The sequence below is a fragment of the Pygoscelis adeliae genome, unplaced genomic scaffold, assembly GCF_000699105.1.
Source record: "Pygoscelis adeliae isolate BGI_AS28 unplaced genomic scaffold, ASM69910v1 Scaffold114, whole genome shotgun sequence".
Classification (NCBI taxonomy): domain Eukaryota; kingdom Metazoa; phylum Chordata; class Aves; order Sphenisciformes; family Spheniscidae; genus Pygoscelis; species Pygoscelis adeliae.
This window is the reverse complement of record NW_008824587.1, coordinates 492,130-518,734: the sequence shown is the minus strand read 5'-3', so window position 1 is coordinate 518,734 and position 26,605 is coordinate 492,130. Positions and strand designations below refer to the sequence as shown.

The following is a 26,605-nucleotide window of genomic DNA, read 5'->3' as shown; positions in this document are numbered from 1 at the left end:
GGCGTTCGGAGGAGACGGGAGACCCTGCTTAACCGCTTCCTATGCTGGAGATACCGGTTCTTTAGTCAAATGAATTCTAGATCGGGGGTGGGGCGTTTTGCAAATGGTACCGAAGGAAGAAAAGGCAAAGGCAAAGCTGTAAGTGTTCGGTTTTTTTAAACAGCGCTCTTGTGACATTCAGCGGCTGCAGCAAAATGACTCAGCAGCAGCGCCTCTACTTGGGTTTTACTTGTTGAAATTTCACTCTTGAAAGCCGAAGGGTAGTTTGTCTTTAACAAGGGAACAAGTTGAATTGTACTAATGTGAATGTTAAAAATAACTTCTGGCTTAATACATTAAAAATACCGAAAGCTATGTTTTTACCCATTGCTTTTGTTATAGAAGCAACTTTATAAGTGATTTTTCTGAGAACTTGTGTTTAAAATTTCTACTGCTAGCTCTATTTTTTTTTTGAGTAGTAAGAAAAAAGTGCCGTTTATCATGACAGTATAATTCTGTATTTTTCTATGTTTTCTGGCATTTGAGTCATTGTGAGTAATTTCATACCAGTGAGAAACAGATAGCACTATAGTGTGTTGATAACCAAGCTTTGTATACAGCTGAAACAATCAGCTAAATTTGTATAAAATGCGTGAAGTCCTGACCAAAGTCTGTGTGAGTGGGTATGGTGTATTTCCCAGAAATATAAAAAAAAAAAAAAATAATCTGCTTTAAGTAAATCTTAGCTATAAAGTTGGCCTGACTTTCTGGTTGTTCAGAGTATTTCCCTTCGGGTGGTGACCTGACATGTTCTAAAGCATCATCTGCTGTGAAGGCAATGCAGGATGACAGGATTAAAGCTTCTGGAGGAAATCATGTTTGTTCTTGACTGAAAGAGGACATGATGTAACAAAAAGTAAAGGCAGGAAGAAAGGTAGTAGCCATGAGTAATAATTTATAAATGCGGGCCTTATTCATCATGCCTGAGCAAGGGGGAGGCTACTAACGATGCTGTTAGTCACACAGATTGCTTGCCTATCTGGGATTCTTTGTGGGGCAGTAATGAGGAAAAATATCCAAAAACAAAAAACCCAACCCCAAACCCCAAGCATCACAACATATGCTGCACTTGTAACTTTTACCGCTGGTAGTGAGACACTGCAGAACTGAGCTAAAATACTGATTTGACTTTTTTAATCTGTATTGATGTTGTCTCACTTTACCTTTCCAACTGTTAATTTACAGGCTCACATGAAAGCTCAAAAAGCAAGTAAAGAACAGCAGTTTGATGTAATGAACAAACATTACAAACAGCTTGAGAGTCGCCTGGATGAGATGCTCTCTAGGATTGCTAAGGAAACTGAGGAAATCAAGGACTTGGAGCAACAGCTCACTGATGGTAAATTTTTCTTTTTGTCTTACAGTATCTCATGTATCTGTGATAATGTGACAATTGAATTGAGGATTCAGTTTTGTATCTTTTCTTAAATTAAATACAGAATGTGTAGGAAGAGGCATTCTTAATGATCTAAAAGGATACTTTGTATATATTTTTTAGTGGTGGTTTTTTTTTTTTAGTCACCTCACTTGTACATGGTTGGGGGAGGGTAGTTTGCAGGACTTTTTTTTTTTTTTTTTTTTTCTTAAGGTGGGGGGGAAGCAAACAACTGCTTTGACTAAGCGACTGATTTGTTGCTCTGGGGTTCAGGACCGAAATGTCAAGGCAGGAAGGCCCTTGATCAAGTCTGAGCTGAGTGGTTTGTTGGTTACTTAACATAACCTTGTGATCTGCAATTTTGTTGTCACAGCAGGAGAAAGGATTACTTTGCTTTTAATTATATGAGTGAAGTATTGATAGTTCAATACCCTTATGACATCGTCTTTTCATTTCTATTTCAGATAATAATCTAAAATATTAAAGAGCCGTTACGTAGCTAGTACTCGAGCTGACTGAGGTTCACTCATATGATTGTAGCCTCTATAGAAGTGTCTTTTACATTCTGTGCATCAACTTGATCCTCTGAGGTTTTGGAAACTGACTTAATAAAGTCAATGAACTAAACTTATGTATATGTTTACTATATACCTAGTCTATGTGAAAGTAAATATCCCAGAAAAGAATATGAGTATAAAAATCAAAACAAAATTGATTTAGGTGTAAAGGTGGTAAATATCATCTTAGGTGGGGGGTGGGAGTGCACAAGGAACTGCATTTTCTTTTTAACTCTTCCAGTGGTCGGGTTAATATGGTAATATGGGAACTCCTAGCCTTCAAAACACAGCACAGGCATTTTCTGGTTAGGTTCTAGTTACTTGTTATTACTATGTATTTCAATAGGTGAACATCTTAAAGAAGGTTAAGAAAGGCAGTTTTGTTTCATAAATAAGTATGGCTTCTTAATTATCTCAAATATGTTTTGCATTTCTGCAGGTCAAATAGCAACAAATGAAGCACTGAAAAGGGATTTAGAAAGTATTATCATTGGATTGCAGGAATACCTGGAAAGTGTTAAATGTCAGGCAAAACAGGCCAATGATGAATGTAAGGAGTTGCAGAAGGATAAAGAATCTTTGCTACAAAGGTTGGCAGATCTAGAGGAAGAAAGAAACAACCTGGAAATAGTTGCCATGGATGCAGAAAATATGAGAAAAGTAAGGCTTAATACTAGGTTTCTTCCCAAATTCGGATACCTAAGAATAAACTTGAAAAAATAAGCAAATAACCAAACTGGGAATAGCAAAGCACAGTTCCTTGGAAAAAATAATTTTTTGATATGGTAACTTCAATTAGATGTGCACATGCACAGTAAGAACAGAATTTGGCCTTTAAAGCCAGTTGCAAGAGACAGACAGTAAATCTGTACTTCATGGAAGATGTCTCAGAAATGCAGGCTTTTCCTTTCAGACGTTACTAAAAATGGATTTGCAGTCGATATCATAGCGAATTCCATAAGTGAAAACTGTCTGGACGCCAGCTGAGGATGTGCGTGTTATTAGCTTGCGTCTGTCCTATCAGCCAATTACTTAGAGCTGTCTTAGTATCCTGACAAGTTTTGTGTAAACCTTAATGCCAGGGACAAATGTGTATCTCTTTAAGCTACACCTTTCTAACTTGAGTGTAGATTTTTGTACAGTCTGTCACAGTAGCGTCATTGACCTGACCTTTGTATGTAGTAGTGCCACCTAGCTTTAAGTTTTAATGTTTAGTGATTAGGGTTAGTGTCTCTATTTTGATCTATCTGCTGTCACATTGATGATGAGTTCCAGAGTAACAGAGGAAGAGAGGCAATGTACTCTAAGAAATCCCAGCTCGCCAGTGTATGTATTTCTAAAATGAATGTAAAATTCCAGGAAATTACAATGCTAGAAGGTGCACTCCAAGAACAGCGAGAAATAAATGAATCGCTTAGAGATGCACAAGGGGACATCAGTGCCTATGAGGCTGAATTGGAAGCCCAGCTAAGAGACAGAGACACTGAAGCCAATCAGCAAAAAGAAGAATTGGAAAGACTGAAACAACTTAGCCAGGTAAGAACAGAGCTCTTACGCTGCCAAAGGGATAATACACCCTGGGATGAGGGACAACCAAGCTTTCCTCCATACCACATCTCCAGTGTTGACTTGCAAAGAATCGTTGGTTTAGGTGTGCCCCCAAATGGAAGGTAGTATCAGTTTGCTAGGATTTATAACTCTGCATTGAAGCAAGGTACAGATCCTTTGGGGACCCTGTAGAGAATATTCACAATATTTAAAGGGGAAATAATAACCTGCATCTTTTTGGAAAGAGATAACTGCTCACACATCAAAGAAATGACACTAAAGCAGTCCTGTGAAAAGTAGCAAGTGAAAGACAAAGTTTGCCTTTGCTCTCTGTAGTAGAAATTGAGTTTTATAGCAAATCTTTTTATTTTGTAATATAGAGTAGTAGCTTTCTGCTGGGGAAGAACAATGTATGCTTTAATTTGTACAGTCCCATTTTATCTTACTGTTGGGGATTCTCATTTGGAGTCATGTATGATGATGATGTACAATAACTACTATCTTGGTTCAGTTTCCATTCATCAGAAATCAATATGGTGGGGCTTTTTTGCGAGATGTATTCCAACTGCACGTTCCAGACTGCAGGCAGAAATGAAAATGCAAAACAGTCAAGTGTGGTGGTCTGTCCCCAACCCCTCCAAGTCTTTTAGTTTTGATGTTTCAGGAAAAACTTGAAAGCTCTCTGTAGAACACTGATAACATGTAAATCTGTCAGTTACCTTGTGGGTAGGACATGCCCATGCTAGGTCTAGAGCAGAATTTACAGTACAAGTTGTCAGGATGATGATGGTGTTTTAGGAAGTACACCTATTACATATATATGGTGATGGGCTGATTTGGGATGGTTGGGGCTGTTTTGCTGGGTTTTTTTAGGAGGTGGTGTCATATTGTTATTGTTTTAAGAAATATAGCTGTTGTGTATTTGGGTGACAGGTTGGGGTTGGGAGTGGGGATATTAATCTGAAGGTTTTCTGTGTTTGTAGATGGAACTGTCAGCCCTGCAAGCTGAACTTGAAAAAGAAAGGCAAGCATTAGAGAATGCTCTGACCAAAGCACAACTAGCAGAAGAGAAGGAACAACAAAATTATAAGCTCCTTTCTCAGTTCAAACAATTGCAGGTGAAGTATTTGTTGCCTTTAAAAAGTTACCTGATAAGCAGTATGTTTCCCCACTCCCCCAAGCGGAAAGTGGTACAAATTTTAAAGGATTCTGTATGAGTCTTGTTTTGAAGTTCAGTAGTATTTGTGACTTTTCCTGACTTTAATTTTCTTATCCAGAGACCCTACGCCATAGTCTTTTCTCTGTCTATTTTAGATATTTAGATGGACCTTTGAAATAATTTCAGAGCTGCTCAGTTATATTGCAGAGGGACTGATAAATTGTTATATGCATCTTAATTTCCCACAGGCCTTATCCAGTACATGTTAGTAAGAAAACTATTTGGATGCAGAAGAAAAAACTGATCCAATACCTAAAGCAGAATTTATTGCCTCTGTTTAAAGCTGTGATCCTGAGGAATCATACTTAATTGCCACAAAATAGTAATGGCATCCAAGTACAACAGGCAACAGAGCTTGTGATCCTTGAACTCACAGGCATTTCGTGAACTGCGTAGGTGTACAGAAACACCTCTACTTTAATATAGTGTCACAGATCAGTGCCTCATCTTAACGGAGACTGGAAACTGAGTGTTTCTCTCCCTAAAGCTGCTGAAAGGCTCAATCAACCAGATTTCTCTAGGCAAGACTAATGTACTGGGTTCAAGATCTTCAAAATATGGCTGGCAAAAAAAACCACCACCCCCCCCCCCCCTTTTTTTTTGCGTGATTAAAGCAGTTCCCCTCATTGTGGGAAGGCTGGGTTCAGTCCATTGTATCCATCACATCCCTCTTTCCTATCTCACATACTCCTCAGAAGATACAATGACCACCATAATGCAATATAATAGTTCATTTGGAAGGGACCTACAACGAACATCCAGTCCAACTGCCTGACCACTTCAGGAAGAGCTTATAAAGGATCCTCACCAGACATTAGCACTATCATTTTTGCTGAAGCTTGCCAATGTGCAGGGAAGAGTTCAAGACCATTGGGGCCAGGACAAGTGTGACTCCTTGGTCTAGTGGCTGGGACAGTGTCTGCAATTGTTCCATCCTCTATTATGGATAGACAGTGTGACAGGCTTCTGTGTGCCACTGGGCTTTGCTTATGGAAAGACAGTACTTCCTTAGTTTAAGGAAAGGGTAAGATCATTTTTGAACTGGTATTGAAATACTCTTCAACATAAGGAAACTGAAAGGCAAAGATTGCTTGGGGTGTTCTTGTTTTGTTGTTGATGCCACAACAATAGGTTGCCAGGTTCAGGCCACACTAAAAAAAATGTTTGGACTCTTTATTTAAAAAACAGAAAACCAACAAACACACACCCCCAACCCCCCAAAAAATGAACAACAACAACAGCAACAAAAACCCCAAAACAGATCTAGGTATTAAAAATTCTAGCTTTTATCGTTTGTGTGTTTGTTTGCTTATGGTTGTGCGGGTGGGTTTTTTGTCTTTTTTAGGGAGACAATAATCTCCTGAAACAACAGCTTAAAGATCTTCAAAATCAGCTAAACCATGCGGTTGGTAACTTAATTCATCCTGAGGAAGTCTTAGCTCGTATAAATGAACTCAAGCAAAAGCTTCAGACAGGAGTTGGAGAGATTAAGTGAGTAAAATGAAAGTACAAACAGTGTTAGATTTGTGCGTGTGAAAGTGGTAAGTACATGAGAGCAACAAGGTACATGTCCTGCATCCTACTGAGTGCAACTTGGGGCAGTTCAAACATGGACTTCAGCACCCAGTGGTTGTTAAGAGAACATCACCTGAGCTCAGTAATTATATTACTGAGGGAAATATGCAGTCCTCGTGGCTTTCACTGCAAGGGACAGGGCAAACTTTTTCCCCCCACTTTGCCCCCAGCAACAAAGAATGGGAATAAACAAAGACAGAATGGTATAAATAGAGCCGGGGTGGAGGTCTGTCTGTGCAGTGTAACGTGTTCAGTGCTGCACCTGAATTCATTTACGTTGGATGTCTTAAACTTGCACTATTGTATTATGCTTCATTATTTCAGCATCTGGTATCACAATTTAAAATATGACTATTTTCTGTCTTGGAACCTGGATTGTTTCTCTTTCAGATGTCAGAATTCAGCTGATGTTTTAGGGAAAAGCCTTGCAAATCTGCAGAAAGAATTTAATGACATCCTTGCTGATGCTCAGAGGGAAAAAGAGAAAGCATGGGCTAGACAGAGACAATTGCAGGAAGAAATGGTATCCCAGCAGGAAAAACTGGAAGAAATACAGGAGAAATATAGACAGGCACGTATCAAAACAACAAAAGCAAGAGTAAGACAATTTCAGCTTAGTCTAAAAAAATGTAACTTGCAGCTGAAGGATCAAGTTTCACTATGGATGTAGCTTTGCTACCCTCCATCTTTCAGAGAAGTATAATTTTACTGAAGGTAGATGAATACCTTTGCTTGTCAGAAAACTGACAACTCGCATCAGAGCAGGATGCTGTTACTCGTGATTAGAACAGGAATACTAACCATTATTAGAGTTTTGATTTTCCTATTGTGCACGAGTGTATGTCATGCAGTAATTTTCATTATAAAGAAACTGTATAAGAAGGCAAAAGCTTCTGAAGAGGGAAAACAAATAATTGACCGCTTCCATGCTGTGTGTACTGTGAAATTCTGGTTGAAGTAGTGAACTATATCAACCATTCTTGCTTTCTTTTGGTACGTGTTAAATCGAATATTTGACAGGACACATGCTCCTTTGCAACCTTTTGTTGGCTTTTATTATATAAGGCTTGCAAAAATGTTGCTTGGAGGAGAAGGGTTTAATGTGCATTTAAAACTTCCACAAGCAATCTCTAATTGTAGCTGTATGATAGCGAGGAGAGACTCACTTTTTGGTGTTCATGTAACAGTGGAGTCTGTGGGTTTTTTTTTTTTTTTTAATAAATAAGTCTTTAATTTTTGCCTGATTATTTGGTGAATTAGAATTTAGACTCAATGATATGCCTCAGAGGCAAAAAAGAGTTTAATTATAGCTAGAAAAATATAGCCAGTAACCTCCTCAAAAGATCACTATACATACTACTACCAAAATAACGCGGGCATTTTTAAAATGTAATAGTTACAGTGGCAAAGCAGTTTTTTGCTTTCTCTTCTGGTACAAAGTATGCTGGTTACTGCACTTCCCAAAAAGTTATTTCTATAAATCATTAAAATAGGGTGGCTTTTGGCTGAAAAATTTCTGGCTACTCATTCTAACTTATTTCACTTATAGGTTAAAGCTGAAAACAGGCAGAATAAGAACGAGATCCATCAGTTAGAGAATGAAATTCAACATTTACATGAAAAAATAAAGAGCATGGAGGAAATTCAGGGCCTTGCTGATCAACAACTCCAAGAGGCAGATGAAGAGAAAGAGACTATTCTTGCTCAACTAGAAGATTTAGAGAAAAGGGTAGGAATGAGTAAGGACAAGTCCATGCACTGTGTTTGCTCACGAAAAGAAGATTCAAAAACTTCTGAACTTTTTTGCTTTCTAAGATAGATCAAATACAGGAAGGAACACAGAGGTTAAATATAACATCTTTCTTTTCCTTAAATTTTATTGGTTGTTTTTGCTTTAGTTTTTTTCTGTTACTTCTATGCATACAACACAAAATGGGATATGTGTGGGGAAAAAAGTCATACCAACAGAAAGCCTTTTTTTCCATGCTGCTTCTTACTTAAAAGTTAAAAAACCTATTGTTTTTCTGGTTTCAGAAAAAAATAGAAGATGCCAGAGCACAAATGCAATTTGTCAGTCTAGATAAAGAACTGAAGGAATTAAAGAGAGCAATCATCACTTCAGATAAACTGGCAGCCACAGAGCTCTCCATTGCTAAAAATCAGCTAAAGGCTCTTCATGGGACTGTTCTCAGAATTAATCAGGAGCGAGCTGAGGTAAATCAACATTGATAATTAACTGCCTATATATAAGTAGTGCTTTCTAATGCCATCATAATGGGATGTTGTCTGGTGTTGTCTTTTAAATTCAGCTTCAAAGCATTATTCTGAATTGTCCTGCCGTACAGGACAGGACAACTGTCCGAGCTCTTGCTTCGGACATAGTCTCATCTTGAAATATAGTAGATGAATGCCTGAGTAAATTTGGATATGTTCAGGCTTTCTTGCTGTGTGTTAGAAGGTGAGGGAGAGGCAAGTGTAGTATCTTACTTATCGAAGGTCAAACAACAGATAAATACATTGTTACGTAAGACAGAAAAGCAAAAGAAAGGACTATGGAAGTTTGTTCTTAGACTTCAAGTTTTTAAAATGAAGCCACTTTTGGCTACATACTAGCATCTCCTCTGTAGAAATACTGTGAAGTTAAAGGAGAAACATTATTTTACATAAACTTTGCCAGTTTCTGGAATTTCAGAACAGGCAAGTGATGATGCTTCTTATTAGTCAGCTTTTAGCAAAGCTGCATGAGACATCTGCAAGCTTGTGAAGTATTCTTGCAAACTAAAGCTCAAACTAAAATTTCAATTTTAGGAGATTGAGGAAGCCGAAGAGTCCTGTGCTGAGGCAGCTCGTGCAGCTCGGGATCTTGCCAGAGCAGAAGCAGAAATAGAATTGTTACAACAGCTCCTCAAAGAGAAGGAAGAACAAGTAGGTTGCAGTGATATTATATGAGGAAGATAAAATACTTAGATATATTGGTTCAGTGAGTTTCTGAAAATGCCATATTTAGAGGTGTCTGCCCTGCCCTTTTCCCTCAGGTTTTCCCAAGTCACAGTGTTCTTCCCTCCCCTGACATCTGCCAAAGAACAAAATGAAAACCTCACCAACTAGAGTAGCTGACTTTTAAGGAGAACTATCACCTGTTCACGTAAATGCCTTTATGTGGCTATGTCTTGTAAGCCTTGGTCATGTTGAGGGGATGGGAAGAAAAATTTTATTGCATCAAAGTGGTACATGCGTTTTGCTGAATGAGCATTTTTGTAGGGATGGATGGGCATGTTTGAAAAAGTTTTAGCACAGTCTAATTTAAACTGAAGTGCTTTGCTTTGATTTAAGCTTATATTTTAAATAGTTTCAGCATGAAATGGAGAAAGCTGGTGAGAAGACTGTTGCATCAAGCTCTCAGAAGTTTGAAATTGATAAATTAAATGAAGCTATGGAGCAACAAAAAGCACAAATTGACCGTTTAAGATGGTTGTTGGATAACATCGGGACAGGTAATCTCTCTCTTTTTCTCTCCATTTCTTGCGGATAAGCATGGATGCAGAAGACTTCACTTTCTTCTCCACATTTCTCACTGTTTCATCTGAGAAGCCGTTCAGAGATCTGGAAGTTTCTTCTAGGAGAATGAACTGTTCAGGATGCCTAACTGTACAGGATACGTTCCATCCTTAAATCACTGTGCTTCAGTGGATTCTCTGTTATCTATGTATAAGAAGCAAACAGCAAGACGTAACTTTTCTGAAGTACAGCGTTTCACAGTGCATTTGAAATGCACGAGGTGCAGTTATGTGAAGCGTATGGGCCCTTGCTTCTTCAAATACGAAGAATGGAGGAAATGGATGGTTAAGGACCAGCAGTGGGACTAGCACGTCTAGGTTTCTAGCTTTGCCAGTTGACATGCCATGTGACCTCTGGAAATTTTCAAACTGCCTCAGTTTGAAAGTCAGAATGACAGTGTGTTGGTTTTCATTAATTTGTATTAACAATACTTTTTACAGCTATTTAGAAAACACTAATTGTGTTATGCATTCAGTTTATACTGCTCTAGAACATTGTCAGAGATCTATATATAAGGAAAAGTGAGCATCAGTTACTCTACAATCTTAAAATGACAGACTTGCAAGGACAGTGTGTTGGTTTTCATTAATTTGTATTAACAATACTTTTTACAGCTATTTAGAAAACACTAATTGTGTTATGCATTCAGTTTATACTGCTCTAGAACATTGTCAGAGATCTATATATAAGGAAAAGTGAGCATCAGTTACCTGTATATGAACTTGCATTTCTACAATCTTAAAATGACAAACTTGCAAGGGCCAGCATATATCTACATCACTACATAGTAATGTTTAGTTTGTTGCCCCTGGCAATTCATTTTTTTAATGTTGTTTCAGATTAACAGGATAACAATGAGGGAAAAGCTGAATGCAGTATTTATGACTTAATTATTCGCCTTATATGCCCATAAAACTGTGATTAATTTACAGGTAACAAAGATGAAATTGACAACTTACAAGACGAAATTGCAGCACTCAAAAATGTGCTTTCATACCAGAGTGATTATATCACCAGTATAGCGGATCCATTGAAAAGAAGGGGATACTGGTATTACATGCCATCATCACAGGTCAGAAATAAAAATCCTATTCTGTGGAAAGCCATTTGATATGGGAGAGTCCATTATAAACTTGCTAGGTCTGGGAGAAACTTAAGAAAAAAATATTGGCTGGCGTATAAGAGAAATACTGAAACAACACACACACAAATGTTCCCTGATAAAGCCTATTACTTTGTAGTAATAGGAATCTAGTATATGTAAAATTTGGAGACAACTATTCAAAATGCAGTACTGTAAATTCATTTAGGTAAAGGTTAAAAGGGGACGTTACAGACAAAAAACATTTCTTGCAAAACAGCATTTGTCTGAATTTAAGAGAAATACTGTTAAAATATATTTAGTGCTCTCTTTTAAAGCAGCATCATGCTTGGAAGTGAGAGAAAGCAGAGTATGTACAGCCTCTTCTGGAAAAATCAGTGCTTTAGAATGTCTACAACAAATAATTTATTTTACATGATTTGTTATTTCTAGATTAACACATATTCTTTTTTTTTCTTTAGGCTTCAACTCCTGCTTCCCGCAGCACAAAAGATTCTGGAGTTTGTTTACTGTGTTCTGGCACATCCCCACCCAGAAGAGGGTGTGGTCAGGACAGGCAGTGCAGGAAGGAAGACTTGCCCAATCAAGGAGGATGTTGGGTTTATTCACCAGTCAGAAATAGGTTGTACAAAACAAATTCTGGTAAAGGTAAGTCACTCTCATGGTCTCAGAATGTTTAGGAGCATACTAAAGATGGACTTGCTTAGAGTTCACAGTGAATTTTTTTTATGTGCATGAGTGAATTATAGATGTTTATTACTGCTGAACTCATTATTCCGTTTAGCAGTGTTTATTACATTTTTGTACATTACATAGAATGTGTGTTATTTTAAAATGTGCGTGTGAAGAATATCTCCTACTGAAAAAGTGATTAAAAATAACTTTTTTTTTCTTTTGGTAAAGATAGAAGAGCAAAAGAAGATAGCGAAGGAAATGAAGAAACTCGTGTTTCCAAAGATCCTCCTTTTGTACCACCACCTGGTACAGTTATTTACACAGTCCTTCCAGATGGTGCCCCTGTACCTCAGGGAACTGTGGTTTATGGCCCTCCTCCAGCGGCAGCAAGTGGAGGTTCAGTTGCTCCTGGATCTGTTATCTATGGCCCACCTCCTGTGGGAGCCCAGGTTGTCTATGGCCCTCTTCCTCCAAACTTCACTGTCCCACTCATTCCTGTTGGAGTGCTTCACTGCAATGTGCCTGAACATCATGAGTTGGTAAGATACAGAGCTGTAAGCTGCAGGTTTAACCATAGGCAACTGACTTATGAATGGATTAGGAGCATCTTTAACATATGCTTGCTCAAAAAAAAAAAAAAACCAAAAACCAAAACCTCACTTTCACAGATTAGATTAGTCCAGTTTAAAAAAAAAAAAAAAAAAAGTCTGTGCTAGGAACTTTCTGGATCTGAGCGAGCTTGCTGATAAGAATGCTCTGTCTTCAGTGCTAATAGTCTGGTCTTCGCTATCTGTAGCCGCTCCTGTGTCTCAGGAGGACTGAAATAGAAAATAGGTCTTGATTTTGTTGTTCTGTTTCCTGTATGTAGGAGAGCGAAGTCTCAAGGCTAGAAGACACTGTGTATTATTTAAAGTCTCGGAAATACAAAGATAAATGGTCAGAGGCAGCTGAGCATAAATGCAAAAAAGAGGTAGAAAAATTGCATCAAAACATTGAAGAACTTTTGCAAGAAAGAGAGGAGTTGGAACATGAAGTAGCAGAGCTACGAAGAGCAGCTCAAAAACATAACAAACGCAAGTACGAATGTTGCACTAGAATGCATTTAAAGTAAGCATGTGGAAATACCTAAGCCTTTTTCCAATAAAAGTTAATACCGACTCGTTTACAATTAATGCTCTTGTCTTTATAGTATGTGTAATGGACTAGAACTTCAAGGGGCTCCGGGCCTCTGGCATTTTGCATTTTAATTCCATGTCTTTCTTCCTGACCTTTTAGGGACTTTATTGAAGGGTATACTGACAACCTTATTGCAGAATTGCAGTTAGAGAAGTCTCTTAAACATCACGAAGATGTTGCAAATGAAATTGAATGTATAGAGAAGACTCTTCTGAAACGACGAGCAGAGCTTAGAGAGGCAGATAGGCTGCTTTCAGAAGCTGAAGTGGAACTTGAGAGCACACAGGGGAAGGTAAGTAAAGCCGTAACTCTTAAGTGCAGAAGAATTTGCGTGTTGCTTTAAGATTGTTTTAAGCAGAGGATGGTTGGTTGTCTAAGCAGTTTATTTTCACTTGGATAACCTGAAACCTCTTAAAATGCTTCTATTTGAAAATAAGTCATGGGATAACCTGTGCTAAAAGAAAATGTTTCAGTCCTTGCCAAAGAGGAGGAAGCTTTTCTGCTCTGGACAAGAGAGGAGAAAAGGTTCTACTTCATGGTATACAAAGGGAGAAAGCTCAGGTGGAATATTCAAGCCAGAAGGAGATCATCTTTAGATAGCTAACCTGCAGGGTATGGATGTGGAAAGCATAAGATGGGAATGTATTGTCTCAATAATCTTCAATTTTTGCTCTAGACTAAAGACACTATTCAAAAGTACAATCATGCCAAACAGCATTTGTCCCGTACTGAAACTGAGGCAAAGGAGCTAGAGCGAAGGGCTCAGGAAATGGCCATTAAACTTGTGAAAGCAGATCAGCAATTAAGGTACACTGTTCTTGTGAATTTATATCAAATGGGGATGAGGAGAACAATGAGATTCTTTCAAATATCAAGATAGTGCTTTTAGAGAGGGAGAGCTGTTAAAATGTTAATATGAAAAGGCATAAATGCTTCTTTAGGTTATTACAGGCAGATACAAGGGATTTGGAACAGCGTAAGAGGCAACAAGAAGGTATTTTGAAGGAAATCAACAAAATGGTGGCTGCAAGAGACTCTGAGTTCCAGTCACTAAACCAGAAGATAGAAATGCTAACTGAAAGGTAAGTATTTTTAATTTACCGTAAACTGTACTTGATAAAATAAAGATGTTCTCCTCCAATAAGTAACTGCCTAAGGTATTCTTGTTTCTTCTGAGTCATGTTTTTATCCTCACTGTTAGTCTTCAGAAGCTTCAAGGAGATATTAAAGTTGCAGAAGGTAATGAAGAACATCACCTCCAAATCCTTACAGAAGCAGAAAACCTTCTTCAAGGCAAGAAAAGTGAACTGGAAAGATTAAAAGATCAGGTAAGGCTTATCTTATTAACTCTGGACTATCAATTTTATTGTTTTTGAGGTAACTGAAAGCTGAGAAGAGTCTTAAGTTCTGAACTGCCTTGTCTGAAGAATTTAATTCTTAAGATTATTTTAATGTTGGCAATCTGAATTCTCCTTGTTTTGTCTCATAGTAAGTGTCATCCCAATCTCGCTGGCGTTTCTGCATAATAAAAATGTTACTGCAGAGTTCTCTGTGACAATTCTTACTGCATTTCACAATAAGAAACTTAACTCTGAGGTACGGGACTGCACTGTCCAGATCAGAACTTAGTCTTTAGTATTGGCTATATTATACAGGTTTAGCACGTGGAGCTCATTGCTCTGAGGGGAACCTGACGTGTTACGCAATTCAAATAAATCTCTGGCAGGGAACAGTGTACTGCATTTGTTCTTGTGCATGTGTGTAGCTACAAAAACAAAAGCCTTCAGAGGCTTCTTCTGTTAAACTTCTACATTGTAGATTACCGCTCAGCAACAAGAGCTCTTGCTTCTGGAGCAACAGTTAAATCAAAGAAATGAAGAGCTCCGTGTCCTTCAAGACTGTATTTCTCAAAAGAAAGGTGACCTCAAAGAAGCTCTTCGAGATGGAGAGACTGAAGCAAATGAAAAACTACGCCAAATAAGAGTAACTTTTCCAAATGAGTTTTCAATTCATTATATCTCTGAAGAACAGCAAAAGAATAGAAGTATCAAAAACATCCCATAAAGTTTCCACAAAATCAGTTTTGCTCTTTATGACCTCCCAAGACCCACTGAAAAATAGAACAAGCAGGTTTACGGTTTTGTGTGAGCTTGGTCCGGGTGCACAAATAAGAAGTAGAACTCCCTAGTTCTCCAGTAATGCTGACAGAATTGGTCCCTTGAGAACTAAATTATGTTAAATGGAAGTCTCTGAATGCCTTACTGTTGCTGAGACAAGCAGCTTCTAAAGCTAATCAGTCTGATCAGTGTGTGTAAAAACACAACAAAGCTGGCATAAGTCAGCTGTCTGTCTCCATCCCCATTTACTTAGAAAGGATTCTCTACTTCCTTTCTTTCTGAAATAAAAACAAAGTATCAAGATTAATTATTTTTTGTGGGGGCTTTTTGTCTGACTTTCTGTTTTAAGGCCTACCTGTTGTTCACTCGAATGATGGCGTTAGGGTCAGACTTGTAGATCAAAATCTTTGCAAGATTACTACTTTAAATTGTCAACAAGCAAGACTTCAACCTAAATATTACATATTTTTTGTTTGTTTACACCATTAACTGTAACTATAAATTCTGGAATTAAATTGACCAGAATATTGTTGACAGACTCTTTTAATTTTATAAATATTTAGAACTTTTATTTAAAGAAAAACTTTACATAAAATGGCAAATAATGGCATTCCTTGTAACACTGATATATTTCCACAGGAAATAAAACTACTTCTGGAAGAGCTTAATGTTGAGAGGAAAGAACTGGATGTCCAGATTAATGAGAAAAGAGCACAGCTTTCCTTCATAAAGAAGGATATTGGAAAGGAGGAAGAAATTCTTCAAGGAATACTTGGGCAAATTACCAGGCATAAGATAGGTATGTCCCTGGCTTTACTAGATCGTATTTTGTGCGGATTGGAAAGCAATACACTCTGAGCTCGTAGTTGTACGTCGCTGCAGTCTTCTGTTCCTCACTCCTTTTTAAACGTTGTGAACAACTGCAGAGAAAGTTCCCTGTAATTCTCGTCGCTTATACAGAGCTGACAGATACCCTTTGCTTAAGCTGAGGCAGAGCTTGTGCTGCTTTGTATTTGGAAGGGGAGTTTTTCATGCCAGAGAGAAATGTAAACAAATCTGCTGTCGGGCCTGATCAGTTAAGTTCAGCACTGTGTGGTTAGGAGACATTAGCTATTGTGCCACATTCACAGAAGAAGAATCAAACATCAGGATGTGCGGAGAAATGGAGGAATCTCCTTCCAAGCAGTTACATCCTGTCAGACTGTGGAAAGTATAAGCAGCGGCAGTTTGCAACTTCTGTACTTTTTCTGAAATACTTTATTTTATTGTTTATCACCCAGATACTCTGTCCCAGAATAACTCCTGAGGGAGTAGGAAGAGCAGGAGGCCTAGGGACCTGCCACTTGCTGGTAGAACAGCATCAGATATAATACCTGGTGTGTCTGACACAGCAATTGAAAACGTGAGGAGTTTTTACAGGGATGATATCAGTATAGTGGCTCTTAATTTTTCCTTGGTGCCTTTTTTTGCAAATAGAATGCATTTAATGTGCTTGTAATAACCTTCCATTTCTTTCATCTTACTAGAACTGAAACATGTTCTGGAAATGCTGGAGCTTGAAAATAATGAACTTCAAGGTTTGAAACTGCAACATGACCAAAAGGTCAATGAGCTAGAAAAGACTCAGGTTGCGATTCTAGAAGTAAGTATTTCTTCTATAGCTAACAGAGTAACTGGAAGGAGAGATCTGCATATTCTGTGGTTCTGTTAAGATCTGGGTAACAGAGTCCCTACACTTTTAAATCAATTGGTTTCTAGTCTGATTTCAGCTTGTCACAGAAAAGTCTTAAGTCTGCTTAGGCCCTTTAAAATAATGGGATTTTTTTGGTGCATATGAGGGAGAGAGGGCAAAAAGACAGCAGGCTCTTCTGTGGCTGTAGAATGATGAAACTGTTTTCTTAGCATTAGCTTCCAGAGTCTTTTTATCTGGATTCTATCTGTGTCCTCACTTGCAAAGAGCAAGTATGGAAGACCGTTCGCTAACAACTGGATGATCTTCTCTACCATTAAAAAGGTATTTTAGCTCAGCTCGTCTCTTCTCTTCTTGACGAACACAGACAGATATTCAACTTTGCTGTTAGCGGGCAGAGAGATCAGCGGCATCCCTTTAGCAGTCTCATGGTAGCTACAGGATTGCTAGGTCAGAGTCCGGGATAGCCCTCCTTGACTCAGTTGTGTGATTCCAGAAAATATAAATGCTCTCTTAGCAAACATGTTAGAAGCATATGTAAGCAGGTATTACCCGCTGCTTACTTTTAAAAGACTTCATCTCTTCTCTCTGTACTCCTTCTGTGAAGGACAGGGAAAAGAAGGGACTAGTCGATACGCTTGGTACCTTTCTATTACCACGCTTAAAGTGGTCACCTTACTGCATTACCTGAGCATCTCACAGCCCTTGAAGTGGTCATTCTCTCAAAATCCCTGCGATGAAGGGATGTGCTACTCTTACGGATGGGGGAAAAACGGTGGTTAAACTATGGTGGAACAAAGGATTGCACCCCTATCTTCCAGTCCTCATAACCTCCATCATAAATACACTCCAATTAAGCTGGCACTTCAAGCAGTTAGCCCTGTTATAATGCAGCAGTTGTAGAGGGTACTCTAGCCTGCGTATGATCTCTGTGAATGAAAGCTTTTTAGACTGCTGCAGCTAAAGACGTTAACTTGTTCTACTCCTTGACTGTATAAATGTGTTGTTCGCAATGCCTTCTTTTGTAGGAGAAGTTAAAATTGGAGAATATTCAGAGATTATTTCAGTGTCAGCAAGGGGAAGTGGATTGGCAGGAACAACTGCTTGAGAAAGACCGTCAGGAAAATGAACATCTGGTTTCTCAAATGCGCACTCTGCAAAATAATATTGAGTCTCTGAATAAGGAAAAGGAAAAGCTTGAAGACGACTGTCAGAGTTTGGAAAAGAAGTTGTCACAAACCAGAAGGTGGGGGGAATACTTTTTTCTGCAAAGATCAGAAGTGATGGGAAGGGCCTTGACATGTCTGTTGACAGCTATGTTTTTAATTATGATAACTTTGAGGTGCCCGGTTACACAGAATATGCCGTTTCTCATATCCTGTGGAGGTTTTATTTCAAGCATGTCTACAGCAGACTTAGAGAAAATATTCAGCCATGAAGCTGATGTATGCAACTGCATTTGTTGTATCATGGCAATGCAATGAGAAATGTTACAAAAAGCAAAATGTTAAGTCTTGGAACAGGACAGCTGTCTTGCTCTGATGACTACTAGGTGGCATCCCCTTGAGCTGAGAAAGATTTTACTGAAACGCAGCTGTTTTTTTAGAGTCCTCACCAAGTAATTCCAACAAACTGAGAATATGTATTCACGTTTTACAGAGACTTAACTGCTACTGAAGACAGCAGCAGAACTGCATTGTCCAACGTAGAAAAAATGGAATTGGATGTTAAAAACCTGCAGCAGGAGGTAGATCTACTGAACAAACAAAAAAAATCACTGAATGGAGACATTATCGTTGTACAGAAGGATCTTCAAGGTAAAGACCAATTTTTGGGTTTAAGCTGTAATATATTTTAAGAGAAATTGTGTTAAAAGATACACTGTAACTGTACTGTATGATATTAAATATCCAACATGCTCCAATATCTACAGGCAGAAAGTATTTAACATGTCGAAAAGATGGAAATTTTGGAAACTGTTTTTCTATTGTTTATTCTTCATTTATGAGAAGAGGTGATTTATTTGTATAGATATTTCAAATTGCTGATGGAAAATCTCTGTCACCAAATATTTTTTCTAGAAAAAAAGGAAGAACTAGAAACACTGAAAGGAGAATTAAATGATTCCAGGCAACAGCTTCAACTGATAGAACAGGTTAGTTTTGGTGAAATATGCACTTAGTTTCACGTAGTGAGTAGATTGTTGCACAGAAATGAGGGGGGTCACTTACCACAACTGACAGTCCATCACCTGTTTTTCGTCTAGGCACACTAGCTCAAAATCAGACACTTGCAGAGCTAATAAATAATGGCTAGTTTATTTCCTTGGTCTTGCTGAGTTTGGAGTGGTTTGGGCTACAGTAGGTACCTAACCGACCTGTTTTGGGTTTTCTGTTTAAGTGGCAACTGTGATGACTCTCCTAGTCAGGTTGTTATTACCACGCTGGAGTGTGTGGCTTTTTTTGGTTTTATTTTTGGGTTGTTTGGTTTGGTGGGGGTTTTGGGGTTTTTTTGTGGATTTGTTTGGTTTTGAATTTATCTTCCTTCTAGAAAACAATCCAAATACAGAGGCAAAATCACACTGGTTTATTGTTGTTTAGGAAGAAGATACTTTTTTAAAAAACAAAACAAAACAAACCATCACCTTCCAGCTTTTTATCTGGTGGTTCCTATTGTGTTAATTCACTCAGTGGCTGGTTTAAATGGAGGGTAATCTTCAGTGTGATTAGGGGTGATCAGTTATGTTCTTTCAAATGCAAGCCTCTCAGCCAGAGCGCCTTTACTCTTACCAGCTAGTTATGTCACTTGATTTTATGTTTTTTATTCCAGGATTTGAAAAATAATACAAGGCATCAGGAGGAGTTGCTTAGAGAGCAGGCAACCCTGAAAGAAGATATCCTAGAGCATTTAAGGAAACGTAAGGATTGCCAAGAGAGACAGAAAAAGAGGGAGAACCAATTGCAGCAGCTCCAGAAAGAGATCGAAGAGAAAGAAACAGAACTAGCCAAACAAGAAGCGGTAATGAGCCTGCCGACTTGCCTGGCTTTTGCCTGACCTCTAAAAATAACGCAGGCAAAAGTTTTGGATGCAAGTTTACAAATAATATACCAGTGCTTTAAGAAACATGAAGCCTCATTTTTAGAGGAATAGCAGTAAACGAAAAGCTTCAACGCTCAGTTATGTTTTAGTAAAAACTACTGTGTCACAACAAGGGACTGTGTCTTCCTTCTTGGCAGGGTCATCTCATACTGAACCGGTAACAAAACTGCTGTAAAATCAGCACTGAGCGCAGGAAGGGCTGGCGTAGTGGAAGGCTCTGCGCAGTGCCTTCGCCTTGGCTGCTGGTGTAGCTGACACCGATGAGGAGATGGACTAGCGCAGATCATTCTCTCTAATTCTGTTTTGTCAGCTGCCAAGATATAGCAGCGGGGTGTAGTCCAGGGAACTACTTCTCTTGGGAGATGAGCAAGCTATGTAGAGTACCTGAAATGATACAGTGGATTTCAAGTGAAACTAATCAAAACTTAACTCCAGCCGCATTCCATAATTCCAAAACTGAGCAGAAAAAAATTCCAGGGCTTTTTTATCCTGAAGTTTTCTTTTGATTTTGAGTGGATCGCTACCGGCAGCTAGCTTTTGTTCTTCCCTTCTGCGGCATTTCTGTGCAAAGCCCATCAGCTGTTCATGAAAATTAGGGCTTAATCATATATTCCTGTAGTAAAATTAACATAGGTTGGCTGAGCAGTTTCAACAAAGTGTTAACCAAAAGAAAAACTGAGGGAGCTGTACTGAAAATGAGGGAGGCAAGAAAAATTGATAAACTTTGTCAGTAGGGAGTATTAGACTACAGTTCTTTCCAATTTACATTGCTTAAACTTCTATAATGTCTTTTGGTGATGGCATTTGCTCTCATCGAGTTGGTGCTAGTTAAAGCTTGAAGTGGTGTTTTTTTGGCAGATTCTTCATCGCCTCAAGCAAAATTCAGAGCGTGAAGGGAAAAAACTGGAGGAATATACCGCTAAAGTGAAAGATCAGAAAATACTGTTGGAAAAGGAACTAACAGATCAACAAAAGAAACTGGAGCAGGCAATAGCGAAAGTAAGGCTGGCAGAAGAAAACATCAGGAAGCTGGACAAGGAGGAGTCCTGGTGTGCAGCACTTGAAGAAACTGTCAGAAAAAGCAGTAAGATTCATGGCGCAAATAAACTGTTACCGTTTATGGGTTCTAAGTCTAATGAAACCAACAAATATTTCTGTTGATCTCGCTTGGTTTCTAATGCAGCACCCGGATTGACTCTCGATCCTTAAATTGACTTGTTCAGAGAACTGAAGTTGTAAAGCCAACTGGAGTTCCATCCCCTCTCACCTTGTGTCTGTGTTTTTACAAACCATTGCTCAGCACGTTAATGTGTTTGAAAAATATCTAATGTGTATGAAATATGCCAAGATACTTACATTTCTGCTAATCTGGATTGTTTTTAAAAAAATGTCAATTACAGAACATCAGCTCTCAGAAAAAGAATTACAATTACACCAAAAAAATAGAGAAATACAGTCTCTTCAAAAAGAACTGGAAGTCTCCAAGTCTGAGCTAAACCATCTCCAAGATCAGATAGCATCAGAGAGGAAAAAAGCAGCGAAACAAATCTTGAGTCTGAAAGAAGCAATGAAAATGCAAAGGATGCAGCTTGAAAGAAAACTGCACGTAAGTCCTGGCTGAGGGGAGAACGTTTGGGGATTTGGGTTATTTTCAAACAGCAAAATGATAGAACACCCATTTTTATCGTGGGAGGAACGAAGTAATGCATTAACTTCGTGGCTAGACAGAACTTGAGGCAACCAAACTCTGGTATTCTAGACTGTGCTGCAGAACAGCTCTCTGGTTACTCCCATTTAATGCTGTTTCTGCCTTTTAACTTGAAGCAATCGTGTTACGTGGGTTCTCTTGCTTCATTTTTTCTGCAGTGGATGCTCGCAGTAAAAGGCAATCTTTCTGCATTTTCCTAGGAACAAAAGCCTGAAAACAACTGTTCGCAGAGCGATACAGCGACTGCTGAAGAAGTAGCGCACAATAACCATGAACGAACCAAGTGCCTTATCAAGGACCTTGGCCAGATCCAACAGGACTACATGGATCTCCAAACCCAGGTATAACTGCGTGGCCAAACACAGGCGGGTTTGAGGGAAAGCTGTGTCTTCCAGACGAGTTTACATTGTATTGGTTTTGAATCTCCTCCTGGCCGCTGTACCACAGTTAGAAATAGATCTACTTAAAATTGCCGTGTGATTTTTCCCAAATCTGGGAGAAGTTAAGCTTTGTTAACAGTCGGTAGGATCAGGCAGCTCAGTAATCCCCATTTAAAAATGAACAAACCAACTCCAGCCAGGCAGTCACGTGCGGAGTTCTCGGCGTAGGGCTGCCAAGCTCGAAAGCGGTATTTCGTTCTTCAGATCTTGAAGGCTGTGGCGGAGCGGCACAACTGCACGGTTGCCTTCCCATCACGTGGTGAATTACAGGCGCTCTTCAGACCAGTTCAAATGGATCAACCCCTCTCGCCCAGTAAAATGACGCCTGAAAAAGAGACGGTGTTCTCTGGGGGTGGGCTGAGGGTGGAGGGGGCTGGCCCTAGCTATTTGTTAAGAGTAATTGGATTTGGGTGCTCCCAAGATTCATAGCAAATGCACCGTAACATTTCCTGTCGGCTCAGTTTAGGCAATGCTTCAGTCAAGAATTAGGACTGTGGCTCCTGTTTACGTTAAGGTTTGGTAATAGGGACCTGGCATAACTAGAGTCATAACTTATGCAAATCACTAAATGTTATCAAAGTTCAGAGCTACTCACAACTTGTTAGTGCTCACCTGGGCCAGCATTTTCTTCTTTTGATACTCACTTTAAATTAAAAGGCAATTCCACGTTGTCCTAGTCCTTTAATAAATCCTTTATAAATTGTTTCTAAGCCCTTTAAAAATAGGGTCCTTCAGAGAAGAACGTTGTTAGTGACAAAGTGAAAGCATTCAAGGAGACTGTGCGAGACCAGCGTATGAACAGGTTTAAGTTAACAAGTTGTGTCTTGGATGGTAATAGAGGCAGCTAAAGTTACCGAGGGGCTCCACAGGCAAAGTTAATGTCAGGATTGGGGCTGCATCTGTTCAGAGGCTTTGTGATTTCCAATTGCAGTAGTCAAAATGTAAACATCTCGGAACGAAGCCTTGTTCACTTATACAGGAAAATCCCTCTGGATTGATGCATTTGTAACGTGACAGCAAAATGGTGAGACTGTTCTATGACGTAGGTTAAAACTCAAGACGACCTGGAAAAGAGACAAAGGGAAATACAGAAGGCAGCCGTGTTGCTTCAACTGGAGGTTGAAGATGAAATTAGGATGGGGTTTACGTCTTCAAGCCCATCTTCTCTGGAACCGCTGGAAGATTTGGAAGCATCTTCTGAAGTAAAGGGTAGTCTGCAGTGTGAATCTGATCGCTTAGAGGAGGAGGAGGCTGGTCCGTTTGCCGCTGCTGACAAAAGGCTCCTCTCGCTGGAAGAAAAGCTGAATTTTTCTAAAGTCTTCTTAATGGTAAAATGCTTTCAAAACGTAGCTGCTGCTCACGCTACAGCTGAGCGCGTCAGTATTGGTAATTAATAACTGTAATGCTCCATTGCTGAATGTGCTTTTGTTTCCAAAAGGATGAACAATGGCGTGGAGAGGCTCTCCGAGAAAAACTGCAGCATCGTGAAGATCGGCTGAAGGTGGCACATCTCCTCCAGTCACGCTAATATGTCCCATGAGTCCCTTCTAAAAATGAGCTAAACAACCCAGGAGCGTGGGGGATCCTTCTCCAGCTCTGGCATGTCCACTCTGTGCAGAACGACTAGCTACAGCCTATCTTTGGGTGGGAACAGTAAAAGCAAGCCTAGCAGCTGCGTGCTATATCAAGATGAATAATTTTAATTAACAGTTAATTGGATTTTTGAGTTTTCCAACAAGATTCCCTGGTTTACATCATACTGTGGTATGTGAGCAACATGGCAAATTACAGTTCAGCAGCACCCGTGGTCACTTTCAGTACAGGTGATGGTCAAGTTTAGTTAGAACGTATCTGTTGCTCTCTCTTCAAGCAGTTCATGATAGAGGCCATAAAAATAGAGCTTATTTCTGACTTGGGAGGAGGTGAACTCTTTAAAAACAATTTGCAAACCCACTGCCATCTGCTTGTGGTTTGAGACACTAACGTTACATCCCTTACGGCTTGACTTTAAGGTCATCTGGCTTTTTTCTTTTTAAATACAGTCTTGAAAATTACACTAGCTGGATATAAATAGAACTAATGATGTATTTAGGCTCAGCTCCGGCAGTGCATGTCCAAGCAAGTAGAAGTATTAATCAGAGGAAAACAGCAAACGGAAGGCACCCTTCACAGCTTGAAGCGACAGGTTGATGCACTGGATGACCTGGTCAGCAGCACTTCTTCAGATGCCGAGTTTCTAGCCCAAAGCGCGAGTCTAGTGTCTCTTCACGATGCTCTGCATGCAACAAAAACACAGGTAATGCTCTACCGCGGACAGGGATTCGGGGTTTGGTGTTTTTAATAATTTTTAGCTCACTAGTAGTCTACTACAGCCGTACGCTCGCCGTCTTAGAGGCGCTGCAGGGGTTTTCCGAAGGTGGGGTGAGCGTACTGTACACACGGTTACTCTGGCAGCAGCGAACTTGTTTGAAAGGGTGAGTTTTCCTCAAAGTTGTTTGGTTTGTGGGTTTTTTTTTTCTTTTTACTTTGTCTTACCTTTTATTCTTTAAAATCCAGATTTTTCTTTGTTCCCTAAAGATTAATATGACTCTGCTAATTGAATACCTTAATTTATTACTCAGCCTTACTTTTACTGCTTTTTCTAGGCCACTCTGACAAGAGTTGCACACTTCCCCGGCAGGCCGGCAGGTGTTTCGGCGGCGTCTCAGACGCCGCGTTCCTGCTCGCGAGGAATTTCTCAGTAAAGCCCAGAGGTGAGACGTGACTTCAGCCCAGCTCGAACTTCGTACCGAGTCACGAGCGTCTCGGAGGCTGGGGCTTGTGGGCTGTAGGTGGTGGTAGCCCAAGGGCAGGTGTGGGCGCAGGACTGTTCTCGGGCCGTGTTGTCCCTTCCCAGTGAAAGCATTCCTGTGGTTGGTATCCTGGCACTCGATGCCGTTTTGGCTCTTAGATGTCTATTTTCAAGCAAATTGTGGGCGAGAGCTGCTTGCCAACTCTCATACGACAGAGAAATTACTGCTGCGTTGACCAACTTAAATGTTGAGCTACTGCTGTCCTCCATCTCTCAGAAACGCTGTTCTGGCTTTGGTAAATGTATGGCCTAGCGTCTAAATTTCAGTTACAGCTACTCACAATACTGGCCCGGTACTTAAGTGTTCTTTTGTAACGATTTAAGTTAAAAATATATTACTTCAAGAGCTGCCCTACATTTAGAAGAAAAGCTTCAAGCACATCTACAGCTGCTTCTAGGAAGCTGCCAGGCAGCAGGAGTGAAGCAGTCTCTCAGGACAGCTGTGAACGCTGCCTGTGCTGTGCACATGTGAACTTCCCTCATCACGGGGCAGGACCACTGACGTCAGCTCTCTTCTAGGCGACGCCTGATCTGCGTGCACTGCTCCTCAGACACGTGCCATCGGTTACCACCTTCGAAGACTTCTACCTCACTATTTTGGAAGCCTTTTCTAAAAAGACATTTGCCACCAACAGCAAACAGCTGGCTGCAGGGCCTGCGCTGTACTGTGAAGTTTTTGTACAATTAAATAACTGAGCTTTATGTATATAAGTTGTTTTAAAAACTATTTTAAATGTGGATTTAAATGTGTCCAAAACAACTACTTCTGTTTGTCAGTTTCTACTTTAAAGAAAGCCTGTAACAGGGACAGAGTTGTCCATTTACCTGTTGTCAAATGCATGGATGTTTTAAATATAATTATTTTTGAGTACTTCCTGAAAATAAACTCCAGTCACTGCAGTTTGTTTTAATCCATGGTTGGCTGGGTTTTGTTAGAGTTACTCTCCAGGATATATGCAGTCCTGGATTAGGACAGCAGTAGCACATTCTTTGCAGAAAGTGAAACTTGTCCAGTAGTTACAACTCTAACTTGTAGCTGTCACTGGCTCCTGTTGGTAACCTTCAGCTCCCCTTCCTTCGCTGAAGGCTTTGCTGTATCATAGTATGTGGCCACAGTTAATGGCTCTGTAACAAAGTTCCAAGCAACTTGCTCTTAATTAGTAGTGGAAAAAACACTTTGTAAAGCCTTTGGGCTGCAGGAACAAGGCACCACAGGACACGTTGCCACACCGAACATGTGGCATGTCCTAAAGAACATCTCTTCACCCTCCAGCAGGAAACTTGCACAGAGTGACTCTTTCCTTTTTTTACAGGCTTTGAAATCGTTCTCAATCTTGCCCTTTCTCATCCACATTGTTAATATAAACCTTTTCTACGCAGCAAGTGTCACCCAGCAACTCTGTCACACTGCACTGGGAATAAACACCACTACCCAGCTCTGGCCATTTGTTCTGGACTCAGTGCTGGCCTGTTACATCCTGAAGAGTTTTGGGCTCTAGCAGTGACTGGCAGACCCCTTGTGAAAAGCCTGTGACGTTTTTACCGCTTAAGGTCCATGACAAAGGTTACCACAGGCAGTTAAAGCACACATACCATCACTACAAGGGATTCTTGCATAATCTGGGGCAGTGCTCACATTCTTCCTCCGCCAGTTTAATGAGATGCTGTTCTCAAGAACCGGAGGCCTGACTGCAGGCGAGCAGGAGCACCTGCCTGGCAGCTTTTCAAAGCCAGCTGCTGTGCTGGACCGAGAACAGCCTCAGACTTTTGGAGCGAGAACAGCAGCAGTCCCCATTAGACAGCTCCACAGAACAAGCCCCCTTACAAGCCACACCACAAGCAGAGGAGGCCAGAGCAAATAACACAAGCCACTGTA

The 26,605-nt window shown here is 39.8% G+C and overlaps 1 protein-coding gene across 1 annotated transcript in view; it reads left to right on the top strand.

Moving 5' to 3' along the window:
• CNTRL (centriolin) overlaps positions 1-25,573 on the top strand; it is a 36,467-nt gene extending 10,894 nt beyond the window's left edge. The window contains exons 11-43 of the mRNA XM_009322029.1: positions 1,225-1,378; positions 2,411-2,631; positions 3,331-3,507; positions 4,503-4,637; positions 6,084-6,229; positions 6,704-6,884; positions 7,863-8,042; positions 8,348-8,527; positions 9,122-9,238; positions 9,663-9,807; positions 10,804-10,943; positions 11,435-11,621; positions 11,877-12,187; positions 12,517-12,725; positions 12,924-13,116; positions 13,501-13,631; positions 13,766-13,906; positions 14,026-14,152; positions 14,643-14,807; positions 15,581-15,740; positions 16,468-16,583; positions 17,660-17,877; positions 18,291-18,448; positions 18,713-18,786; positions 19,461-19,649; positions 20,589-20,814; positions 21,131-21,336; positions 21,639-21,779; positions 22,925-23,206; positions 23,317-23,379; positions 23,971-24,174; positions 24,524-24,631; positions 25,249-25,573. Of these exons, the coding sequence (XP_009320304.1) occupies positions 1,225-1,378; positions 2,411-2,631; positions 3,331-3,507; positions 4,503-4,637; positions 6,084-6,229; positions 6,704-6,884; positions 7,863-8,042; positions 8,348-8,527; positions 9,122-9,238; positions 9,663-9,807; positions 10,804-10,943; positions 11,435-11,621; positions 11,877-12,187; positions 12,517-12,725; positions 12,924-13,116; positions 13,501-13,631; positions 13,766-13,906; positions 14,026-14,152; positions 14,643-14,807; positions 15,581-15,740; positions 16,468-16,583; positions 17,660-17,877; positions 18,291-18,448; positions 18,713-18,786; positions 19,461-19,649; positions 20,589-20,814; positions 21,131-21,336; positions 21,639-21,779; positions 22,925-23,206; positions 23,317-23,379; positions 23,971-24,174; positions 24,524-24,622 (5,376 nt within the window). The 3' untranslated portion in view covers positions 24,623-24,631; positions 25,249-25,573. The remainder of the gene's footprint in view (positions 1-1,224; positions 1,379-2,410; positions 2,632-3,330; positions 3,508-4,502; positions 4,638-6,083; positions 6,230-6,703; positions 6,885-7,862; positions 8,043-8,347; positions 8,528-9,121; positions 9,239-9,662; positions 9,808-10,803; positions 10,944-11,434; positions 11,622-11,876; positions 12,188-12,516; positions 12,726-12,923; positions 13,117-13,500; positions 13,632-13,765; positions 13,907-14,025; positions 14,153-14,642; positions 14,808-15,580; positions 15,741-16,467; positions 16,584-17,659; positions 17,878-18,290; positions 18,449-18,712; positions 18,787-19,460; positions 19,650-20,588; positions 20,815-21,130; positions 21,337-21,638; positions 21,780-22,924; positions 23,207-23,316; positions 23,380-23,970; positions 24,175-24,523; positions 24,632-25,248) is intronic.
• The last annotated feature ends 1,032 nt before the right edge of the window (positions 25,574-26,605 follow it).